Consider the following 10,369-nt stretch of genomic DNA (forward strand, 5'->3'; position numbering starts at 1 on the left):
AAGACCTGCCTCCTATGCTTTGATAGTCATCATTACAATTTCTGCATGAGTTTTACAGGCGTTAATGTAGGCTTTCAAAATTCACTGTTCCAGGGGAACAAAATATTTGAATAAAAAGTGTTAGGTTTCAGGCAATGAACCAATGATATATTTATGGCACGTGTGTGCTGCCCAGAGCTGGTAGCTGATTTTTCACACCTGAGTGTGTCTTTAGCCATTTTGGCATATAAGTCTGCTGCTCCTAACTTCCCGTTTCTTGAGTGGGATTTCATTTCCAATCTCAGCCAATGAAGCCTTTCTTGGGATTAAGAGGACTCTTAGTCCTTTTCTCTTTGACATGGACTTGTGCTGGAGATTGGTCAGGTATAACATATTTGCAGAGGAGGGTTTTTTTTTTTTTTTAAGTGTTTAAAGGTGGAGCTTTCAATGTGACTTTTGAATTATTCATGATTTTGGTCTCATTGAATCCTAGCAATAGCTGAGGATACATATAGTGAAAGAGGTTTATTTTAGATGCTTGGTCTTGAGATGTTTTCTGAGACTCAAGAGTCTGCCCCAACTTGAGAGTTGCTTTTCTCAACTCCCCTTCTCTTCTGACCCCTTTCAGAGCATGTCAGATTCCTGGGGCTCAAATACTTGAAGTGGGTTGAACGTAAGGAGCATGGGGGTGGCCTGGAACATAAGGAGACTTCCATGGGCTGCGGCAGGACCTCAGGACTCTGGAAGGAAACCTTACCTAGGACTCCGTTGTTCTTGACATTATTCTTCATAAATCCATTGTGTCTGAGAGGAAGAATTCAGCCCTTCCTATGTGGAACGATCAGTTGTCTTGGTTTTCCTTCTGCTTCTCCTGTTTTAGCACTAAAGTCTTCCTTCCTGAGCAAATGGGATGGATGACTGCCCCATGCACGAACTTCTGTTTGTCAGTTTCTGATGCCGAACTTTCAGAATTTCCATAAGAATGTAGATGTTCTCATCAAGTTATCTGTTTCACAAGGCCACCCAGATCTGCTGTGTGAGTACCTGTAAGGATCATAGTGTGTTTATTGTATGCTTTTCTTTCCTTTGCTTAGGAAATATTTAAAAAGACTACAATAAAATCACATAAATACTCATTGACCCACTCTCCAGGTTTATGAAATCCACAATAATTGGCTACACTTGCTTCCATTTTAATTTCTGGTAGAATCAAAATTCAGGTAAAGCGGAAGTCCCCATGGCCGCCCTTGACTCTCTTCTCTTCCCTCTTTGCCTAGATGGAAGCTTGGTCATTTGGCATTTCTCTATGGTTTTATAATTTTATGTCAAATAGATGGATCATAAACCTGTGTTTCGCAGGCACTCAAAACTTTTACTTCGGTTTCATCCTGCAGCTTTTGTGGTTGTTCAGTGCTATTTAGAGGTTTATAAGTATAGGCTTGGTTTGCCTCTTCTCGGGCATGCTATTGAGTGAACCCATCATAGATCGTCTCCGTTTTCCTGTTGACAGGTAGAACACGCCCATGTCTGTCTGTTGCACGTACTGTCTGTACTTGGGCATTTTGTTTTGCACGCCCAGGATCATGAGGCCACGGGTGTGCGGGTCGGAGAACCAGCTGTCTCTTGCTCCATTGTTCTCTGACGTGGTGTGACAGTTTAGTGTTCCCAGCAGAACGGTAGCTGTTCTCATTTTCACCAGCACTTGGTGCTTGGAGATATCTTACTTTTTGACAATCTGAGGGGAAGATAAGAATAACTCAGGCTGAATTTTTTTCTGAACTTTTAAATTTTTCGATGATAACAGATTCATATGTAACTGTGTAACACTTGGCAGTTGTATAAGACATGATACAGAAAGATAAGTGTACCTTTTACTCAATTCCATCCATGGTAACATCTTGCAAAATAGACTGCAATATTACTTTAGGAAGTTGACATTGCTACAGCCAAGTCACAGAACATTTCTGTCCCAATCAAGAGTCCTCAGGTCGCCCGTTGACAGTCACATCTACTCTCCTGAATTCCACATGCTGCCTCACTTCCCTCCCGCCTCAGCCTCTTAGCTCTGGCAACTAGACATCTATTCTCCATTTCCCGAATCTTGTCATCTCAAGATGCTCCCTAAACGGAGTCATACAGTATGTTAGTCCCAGGGACTGGCTTTTCCCATCCAGAAAATCCCGTGGAGGCCTGTCTACATTGTTGTGCGTGTCAATACTTCCTCCTTCTTTGGTGATGAGTAGTGTTCCATGGCATGGTTATACCATCGTTTAACCATTCACCCACTGAAAAGCATCTGGATGTTTCTAGTTTTTTGTTATTATGAACAAAGCTGTTATAAACATGCGTGTCTATATGTGTGAATGTGAATTTTTATTTTCCTGGGATAAATGAAGTTCAGTTTCCAGACCATACGGTTTTGTTGCTGTTCAGTATCTCAGTCGTGTCTGGCTCTTTTGTGACCCCACAGACTGTAGCCTGCCAGGCCCCTCTGTCCTTGGGGTTTCCTGTGCAAGAACACTGGAATAGCTTGCCATTTCTTTCTCCAGTTCATCTTCCCAACCCAGGGATCAAACCCACGTCTCCTGCACTGGCAGGCAGATTCTTTACCAGCGAGCTGCCAGGGAAGCCTGGGTCATACAGTAGTCATATGCTTAGGTTTTAAAGAAACTGAGAGACTAATTTCCAGGGTGGCAATATTTTCCGTTGCCACCAGCAACGTATGAATGGTTCAGCTTCTCCACAGCCTTGTTGACATTTCATGTCATATTTTTATTTTAGCTACTCTGATAGGTATATAGTAATATTTCTTGTGATTTTATTTTATTTATTTTTTACTTTACAGTATTGTATTGGTTTTACCATACATTGACATGAATCTGCCATGGGTGTACAGGTCCCCATCCTGAAGCCCCCTCCCACCTCCCTCCCCATACGACCCCTCTGGGTCATCCCAGTGCACCAGCCCCGAGCATCCTGTATCATGCATTGAACCTGGACTGGCGATTTGTTTCACATATGATAATATACATGTTTCAATGCCATTCTCCCAAATCATCCCACCCTCTCCCTCTCCCACAGAGTCCAAAAGACTGTTCTATACATCTGGGTCTCTTTTGCTATCTCAAATACAGGGTTATTGTTACCATCTTCCTAAATTCCATATATATGCATTAGTATACTGTATTGGTGTTTTTCTTTCTGGCTTACTTCACTCTGTATAATCAGCTCTGGTTTCATCCACCTCATTAGAATGGATTCAAATGTATTCTTTTTAATGGCTGAGTAATACTCCATTGTGTATACGTACCACAGCTTTCTTATCCATTCATCTGATGATGGACATCTAGGTTGCTTCCATGTCCTGACTATTATAAACAGTGCTGCAGTGAACATTGGGGTACACGTGTCTCTTTTAATTCTGGTTTTATCGGTGTGTATGCCCAGCAGTGGGATTGCTGGGTTGTAAGGCAGTTCTATTTTCAGTTTTTTAAGGAATCTCCACACTATTCTCCATAGTGGCTGTACTAGTTTGCATTCCCACCAACAGTGTAGGAGGGTTCCCTTTTCTCCACACCTTCTCCAGCATTTATTGCTTGTGATTTTAATTTATATTTAAATAATGGCTAATGATGTTGGCTAATATCTTTTCATGTGCTTATTTGCAAACTGTGCATGCTTTCAGTGGAAAGATTACAGGTTATATAATTTTCATTTGGTTGGTGAGTTTTCAGTATCCTCTGAGGGCCCCTTTTAGTATTCCAAGTCAACTAAGAAGATTTATGTTTAGTGAAGACCACATAAATAACCAGCTTAACTGTTTATATCTCACATCCTACCCAATCCAGTAATTTTAGGGTATTGTGATATTCTTCTAGAACCTAGCCCACGTAGAAAATTATATTAGAAAATGATTCTCTTTCTCGGATACAAAAATTACTGTCCAGTTATATTTTGAAGGGAAAAGAGAAAGCACTACAGACACTCCGTTTCTGTAGAAGCATCAGTCAGTTCAGTCGCTCAGTTGTGTCCAACTCTTTGCCACCCCATGAATCACAGCATGCCAGGCCTCCCTGTCCATCACCAGCTCCCAGAGTTCACTCAAACTCACATCCATTGAGTCCGTGATGCCATCCAGCCATCTCACCCTCTGTCGTCCCCTTCTCCTCCTGCCCCCAATCCCTCCCAGCATCAGAGTCTTTTCCAATGAGTCAACTCTTCGCATGAAGTGGCCAAAGTATTAGACTTTCAGCTTTAGCATCATTCCTTCCAAAGAAAACCCAGTACTGATCTCCTTTAGAATGGACTGGTTGGATCTCCTTGCAGTCCAAGGGACTCTCAAGAGTCTCCTCCAACACCACAGTTCAAAAGCATCCATTCTTCAGCACTTAGCTTTCTTCACAGTCCAAATCTCACATCCATACATGACCACTGGAAAAACCATAGCCTTTACTAGGCGGACCTTTGTAAGCAACGTAATGTCTCTGCTTTTCAATATGCTATCTAGGTTGGTCATAACTTTTCTTCCAAGGAGCATAGTTGCTCGGTTTTAGTTTTTTGGACAAGTCGTTATTGCTTCATCAGCCCTTAGTTCATCCTTTTACACATCACAAATCTGTGCATAGAAACGTGGAAACAAGGGCTTGCTTAGAGGAGCTTCAGTTGAACACGGGAGATCAAAGATGCTCTATGCTGCTGCTGCTAAGTCGCTTCAGTCGTGTCCAACTCTGTGTGACCCAACAGATGGCAGCCCACCAGGCTCCCCTGTCCCTGGGATTCTCCAGGCAAGAACACTGGAGTGGGTTGCCATTTCCTTCTCCAATGCATGAAAGTGAAAAGTGAAAGTGAAGTCACTGAGTCGTGTCCAACTCTCAGCAACCCCACGGACTACAGCCTACCAGGCTCCTCCGTCCTTGGGATTTTCCAGGCAAGAGTACTGGAGTGGGGTGCCATTGCCTTCTCCAAGATGCTCTATACTTCATAGCAAAAATGGTATAACATATTGATAGTTACAGTCTTACGATGCCAGCTCTTTTCAATGATTTTGGAGAACTGGATCAGAAGATTTTATTTCATATTGAAGGATGTATGTTTGTATGGGTATTTTCAGAGGATGAAGTAATCTGCTGAGACCATCTTTAGCAGAATTGCTCAGCTCTAAGACTTTTTTTTTAGCTTAGCAGCAGAATGCTGCTGCAGCTCGTGGGGTTGCAAAGAATCAGTCATGATTCTGTGTCTGAACAACAGAAGGATGTTCTCTTTTTTTATATTAACTGTGCTAAAATTTTCTGGGCTGATCTGTGTAACAGCAACACTAACAGAAAGTTTCTCTTTTCTACTTCTTAGCTATGAAAGTACGCTGCAGCTACTTTTGGTTCTATGCCAAGATTAAACCCACACTATTTCACAATTTGTACATGAATCCTGATGAAGCATTTTTAGGAGATGACTGCCCTGTAACCTACGTTTCACCAGATGCTCATTATGAATTTTTCTACTATTCTAATAAATGTGGCATCATAACCAAAGTAAGAGGAATGGCTATTTTACCTAAAATCTGGATGTTTTATGGTTCCTTCAATAGCCCCCAAACCAGAAGTCATTAAGTTTTTATCTATAATATAGCTGGACTGACTTCTCTAATAGTTAGATTCAGGACAGAGAAAGTTAATGAAAGAGATGACAAACACCTATTTTCTTATTGGGTAATAACTGCAAACTCTAATGTGAACCTTGTAGATATTAAATTCAATTGGTGACAGAAAAGTTAGGAAGATGGCAAGTTAGAAAGTTTCCACATCTCACAAGTTTACCGTGTTACACTGCAGTTTATAAAGTGATATATTAAGTCTATAAAGTTCAGCCTGGTGCGATCAGGAGGAGATAATGCAGTTAAGCATCAGAAGGTTTCAAAGCAGATGCTTCACATTCTCCAGCCCCGCCCAGTCCCGCTCACCAGAGGCTTTGACGGGCCTTACTGGGCTCAATCAGCTATACACACTGCTAGAACAAGTTTGATTGGGATTTTGGCTTAATTTAAAAAATGTTAGCAGCCTAGAAAAATTCGTTGTAAAATTACCTGCAATTTTGCTCCCTATCCCAAATGGAATATTAAATAATAGAATTTTTCCAGTCTAGCTGAATGTCAAATATTGGGTTCCACAGAAAGCAAAATTTAAGGTGGAGTTGAGCGTACAAGATGTTTTATTAAGAAGTATCTATTTTTACGCCAGCACCATCATGTTTTGATTACTATAGCTTTGTAGGATAGGTTTTTTTCCCAAGAGGAAATCGTTCCGTTGATACAGCTATAGATTCAGTGTGTCTGTGGGAGGGACTCCGTTTAGGATCATCTTACGCCATCCTGAACCAGATGGAGTGTAAATCGTGATGCCCCCAGCTTTGCTTTTCTCTGTTGCTTTGACTATTCAAGGTTTCTGCAGTCAATACAACTTCAGGGTAGTTGCTATTTCCTGTGAAAAGTATCACTGGGGTTTGGATAGGGATTGTATTGACTCTATGGACGGATTTATGGGTCTTTCAACAATATTAATTCCTCGGATCCACAATCATGGCATAGCTTTCCATTGTTTGCCTTCAATTTCCTTCACCAAAGCCTTGTGCTTTTCAGCATTAGATATTCTACTTTCTTAGTTAAATTTATCACTAAGGATCTTATTTTTTGATGCTATTGAAAAAATGGGACTTTCCCCTTTATTTTTTCCATATATTTTGTTGTTGTTGTACAGAAACACAACTAATTGCCCTGGGATTTATAGTGAGTAGAGGCAGCTCCCAGATTCCAAAGTGCATTCATATGAGCTTAAAGCTCATACTCTCTACGACTAAGCAGTATTCCAGTTACAGCAGTGTTTCTCAAAAGGAGGTATAAGCAAAGTTTCTTGAATTTGAATCACAAAGATCTTTTTTCATTCGGTTCAGGAGTACTGGTTGCCTCTTCTACACAAGCATTCTGCCGGATTTTAATGCTTGTGTCCATTTAGAAGATGGCTTAGTTTCCCATGAACGGATGTTGACTGTGGTCACTTTTAGAGAGCTTGAAGGATCCACAACTTCCTATTCAAGTAATTATTAAGTTTCCTGAGGCTCTTGAGACAAACATCTGCTTAAAATCCTTCTTTGTCCCTTTAGACTTTCCAGGAGACTCTTCTGCTTCAGACTAAAATCAAGTATATCTCAAGTAACTCCGGAGACATAGCTGAAATGCCCGTGTCCTGTGTCGTCACGAAGCAAGCATGGTAGGCCAGGCTCCTGCCCAGGCTCCCGGCTCCATCTTAGTCCCCAAGATGAGAAACCGACCCTGAGAGAGGAGCAGGCATAACTAGGGGGCAGAAAAGACACAACCCTATTGGTGACATCAGTTTGTTGTTTCCTGGCCCTATATATTTCAGAAGTTATTTCAATTGTCTTCTAGGAAAAAAAGTAGCCTGCCAGGCTCCTCTGTACATGGAATTTTCCAGGCAAGAATACTGGAGCAGGTAGCCATTCCCTTCTGCAGTGGATCTTCCCGACTCAGGGCTTGAACCTGGGTCTCCTGTCTTGCAGGCGGACTCTTTACCATCTGAGTCGCCAGGGAAGACCTATATATATAACCAGGAATACTGAAAACCGGAATGACGATTTTTTGTGGGGTGGGATACAAGTGTCAGAATCACTGAAAATCTGGTATATCTTAACCAGATCTTAATCAAATCTAGCTATTTTGAAGTGTGAACCCACAGTCAAGGTCCCTGAAAGAAATAAGAAAAGTCTAAATGATCGTGTATGAACTCACTAAAGATTCAAGGTCAGCATGCTGGACTCAAGATGTAGGGAGAGAGATGGAACACACTAGAACAGAATCCATAGGTTAAGATTAATTTTTTTGGTATCTTACCAACTTTTAAGAAAACCTGTAATAATCAAGCATTTTAGATCATAGCAACTTTGATCAGGTCTTGGCAAACTTCTGATTGTTGGTAGGACTTTATTTGGATAATTTTTCTGTTAGTTTCTTCTGGTTAAAGTCTTGAACTGAGTTGTTTTCCTCTCAGTGATTAGAGAAGAGCCTTACTACATAGTTCTTCTCATAGATAATAACGATAATAAATAACAACTAACGGTTATTAATCACCATATTCCCGTACTGTTCCAACACTTGTATAAATGTATTTGTTCTTCATGACAGCTCAATGAGATAGATACTATTATGCCAATTTAGGGGTAAGGAGGTTGAGGCACAGTGAAATTATTTACCTGAGATCATTTTCTGGTAGATGGTAGAACCAGGAAGTAAACCCAGAGTTTGGTTTCTAACCCCATGTTACTCAACACCACAAACACCACCTTTGATGTTCTGGAACAATAAGCAGAAATCAATCCATCTACTAGTCATAGGAATTTGGTCTGAAGTTAGTCTTGCAAACAGTAAGGTCTGAATAGATCTTAGACTCATGTGATATTTCCATATTTTCTTCTCTTACTTTAGTATGTACCCTTTTAAATTTCTTATCTTTTTTTGTAGCATGTACCCTTCGTCAAATGAAACTGAAAGTGGAGATGATGAAACCAGCTCTGAAGACATGGAAGTTGCTTATGTATTGCAGTCACAGTAAGGGTCCTCAGAACTGGCGTTTCATGATTTTGTCCATGCGTGTCCTAGACAAGAGCCAATACAGTTGGCAAGGAAATGTCCCCTGTTTGTATTAAGGCATTTTGTGCCTAAAAGGCTTCCAGTTCAGGAATGGGCACTCCATGCATTCCTTCCTGTGTGTGTGGGAGGTGTTGCTGATCATGTGCTTTTGTTAACTTCCAGGGATCCCATTTAAGTAAGAGCTGTCCTTCTGGAGTATCATATGAAATTCCATGATAAATGCAAAGATGAAAGAAATATCCATCAATTCCAACATCAATGGAGTTCTGAATCTTAAAAAAAAAAGTGTCAAACTCAACCTACAAAGTGAAGGCTTAGATGCCTTCACCAGGGTAATCCCTGGTGATGTGAGTTCAGAAGTGCCGTAATCCTGGGTGGTTACTTCTTCCAGGAAGGACTGAATACCTTCAGGCAGTACTGTTCTTTCTCCTTGAGCCACATCTGAAGGGATATTAAGATAAATCCACATGCATGTTGATTTGGGGTTATCCATAAGAGGTGGAGCTATGCAACAGAAAGTATCGGGATAGTCTTAGAAAATTTCGGTTGTACCTCATAGTTTAGGGAGGCCAAAGTATCCTTGTTCACTTAAACACACATTGCACTTGAATCATTACACACTTAAGGATATTGTCCCAAGGGTAAAATGTTTTCCTTTCTCTTGAATTTTCCTCTTTCACTTTTAATCTATACCCTCTCTCCCATCCACACCCCCACACATATAAGCTGCTTTATTACTGATGAATAACAAGCTCATTGAAATAGTTAAATAATGTTTATATTGGGACTAATTTTAAATTTTCTTCTATTTCAGGAATAATCTGAATACTATATTCTCTCTGTGTGCCAAATGATGTAACTTACTGGAAGAGAAGAAATGAGATCTATGTTCAAAGGCAACTTCTGAAATTGACTGTTTAGGACTGAAGATTTAGTGTGCGGTTTTAAAGAATCAAAGAAGCTGGCATACAACTGAATGATACCCAACTGTCTATTTCAAAAGTCTAATTTTTGATTTTAAATCAAATGGCATGTTGCCTTCTTATCTTTTTTTTTTTTTTTTTCCCAAAAAGACACTACCCCTGCTTTTAACTCCATGGAGACTTATTTATGAATAAAGTGTGTTCTATTACCTGTCTGTAATTATTGAAGGGCTATGTCATTTTAAGCTTTGACGCTCACTATAAAGAGGTTTTTAAAGGCAAAATGACTAATTCTTCCCTGCTTGGTGGCTGATTCATAAGCTTAGCTAAGATTTAGAACTAGTTGGGTCATTTATTCATTTCATGAACATGCTCTCATGGAATTTACATTTTGGTAGGGGACAGACTATTAAAAAAATCATATTCTATAAATTCCAGGAATGGGGTAAATGCTACTTAGGAAAAACGCCTGGCAGAGAAGAGAGATTGGTAATATCTGGGTGGAAATGCCTGCCTGGAAGGTGGCTGGCAGAAGCCTTGAAGGGCGTGAGGGAGTGAGCCGTGCAGGCCCGGGAGGGAAGGTTCTCCAAGACTGTAGAGATGATGGCTGTGGAGTCCCTGCGGACTCCAGGCCCAGAGGGTTCACAGCAAGCAGGCGAGTGCAGTAGGAGGGGGAAAGTGCTAATAAACGAGGGGAGTGGAGAGGGGTAGGTCAAACAGCCTCTCAGAACTGACCTGACAACCTTGGTTTTTACTTGAAACAGAAGGGAGAGTCACTGGAAAGTCTCAGAGTGACGAGATCTGACTTGGGGTT

General features: G+C 40.8%; 1 protein-coding gene across 1 annotated transcript; it reads left to right on the plus strand.

The window, feature by feature from the left end:
* Positions 1 to 287: 287 nt before the first annotated feature.
* On the plus strand, positions 288 to 9,764 carry OOSP2 (oocyte secreted protein 2). Its single transcript, XM_040259467.1, has 5 exons — positions 288 to 363; positions 5,326 to 5,507; positions 7,132 to 7,238; positions 8,504 to 8,590; positions 9,447 to 9,764. The coding sequence occupies exons 1-5, from the start codon at positions 288 to 290 to the stop codon at positions 9,484 to 9,486; spliced, it is 492 nt and encodes a 163-aa protein (XP_040115401.1). The 3' UTR covers positions 9,487 to 9,764.
* The last annotated feature ends 605 nt before the right edge of the window (positions 9,765 to 10,369 follow it).

This window comes from Oryx dammah, unplaced genomic scaffold (genome assembly GCF_014754425.2).
Source record: "Oryx dammah isolate SB20612 unplaced genomic scaffold, SCBI_Odam_1.1 HiC_scaffold_17, whole genome shotgun sequence".
In the NCBI taxonomy this organism is placed as follows: Eukaryota; Metazoa; Chordata; class Mammalia; order Artiodactyla; family Bovidae; genus Oryx; species Oryx dammah.

What these genes read in the sequence shown, in the direction of transcription:
- OOSP2 (XM_040259467.1), top strand. Translation starts at nt 288, where the DNA reads ATGAAGCCTTTCTTGGGATTAAGAGGACTCTTAGTCCTTTTCTCTTTG. An exon ending in AATGTGGCATCATAACCAAA is followed by an intron (nt 5,508 to 7,131) that starts GTAAGAGGAATG and finishes TTGTCCCTTTAG; the next exon opens with ACTTTCCAGGAGACTCTTCT. An exon ending in GTCGTCACGAAGCAAGCATG is followed by an intron (nt 7,239 to 8,503) that starts GTAGGCCAGGCT and finishes CTTTTTTTGTAG; the next exon opens with CATGTACCCTTCGTCAAATG.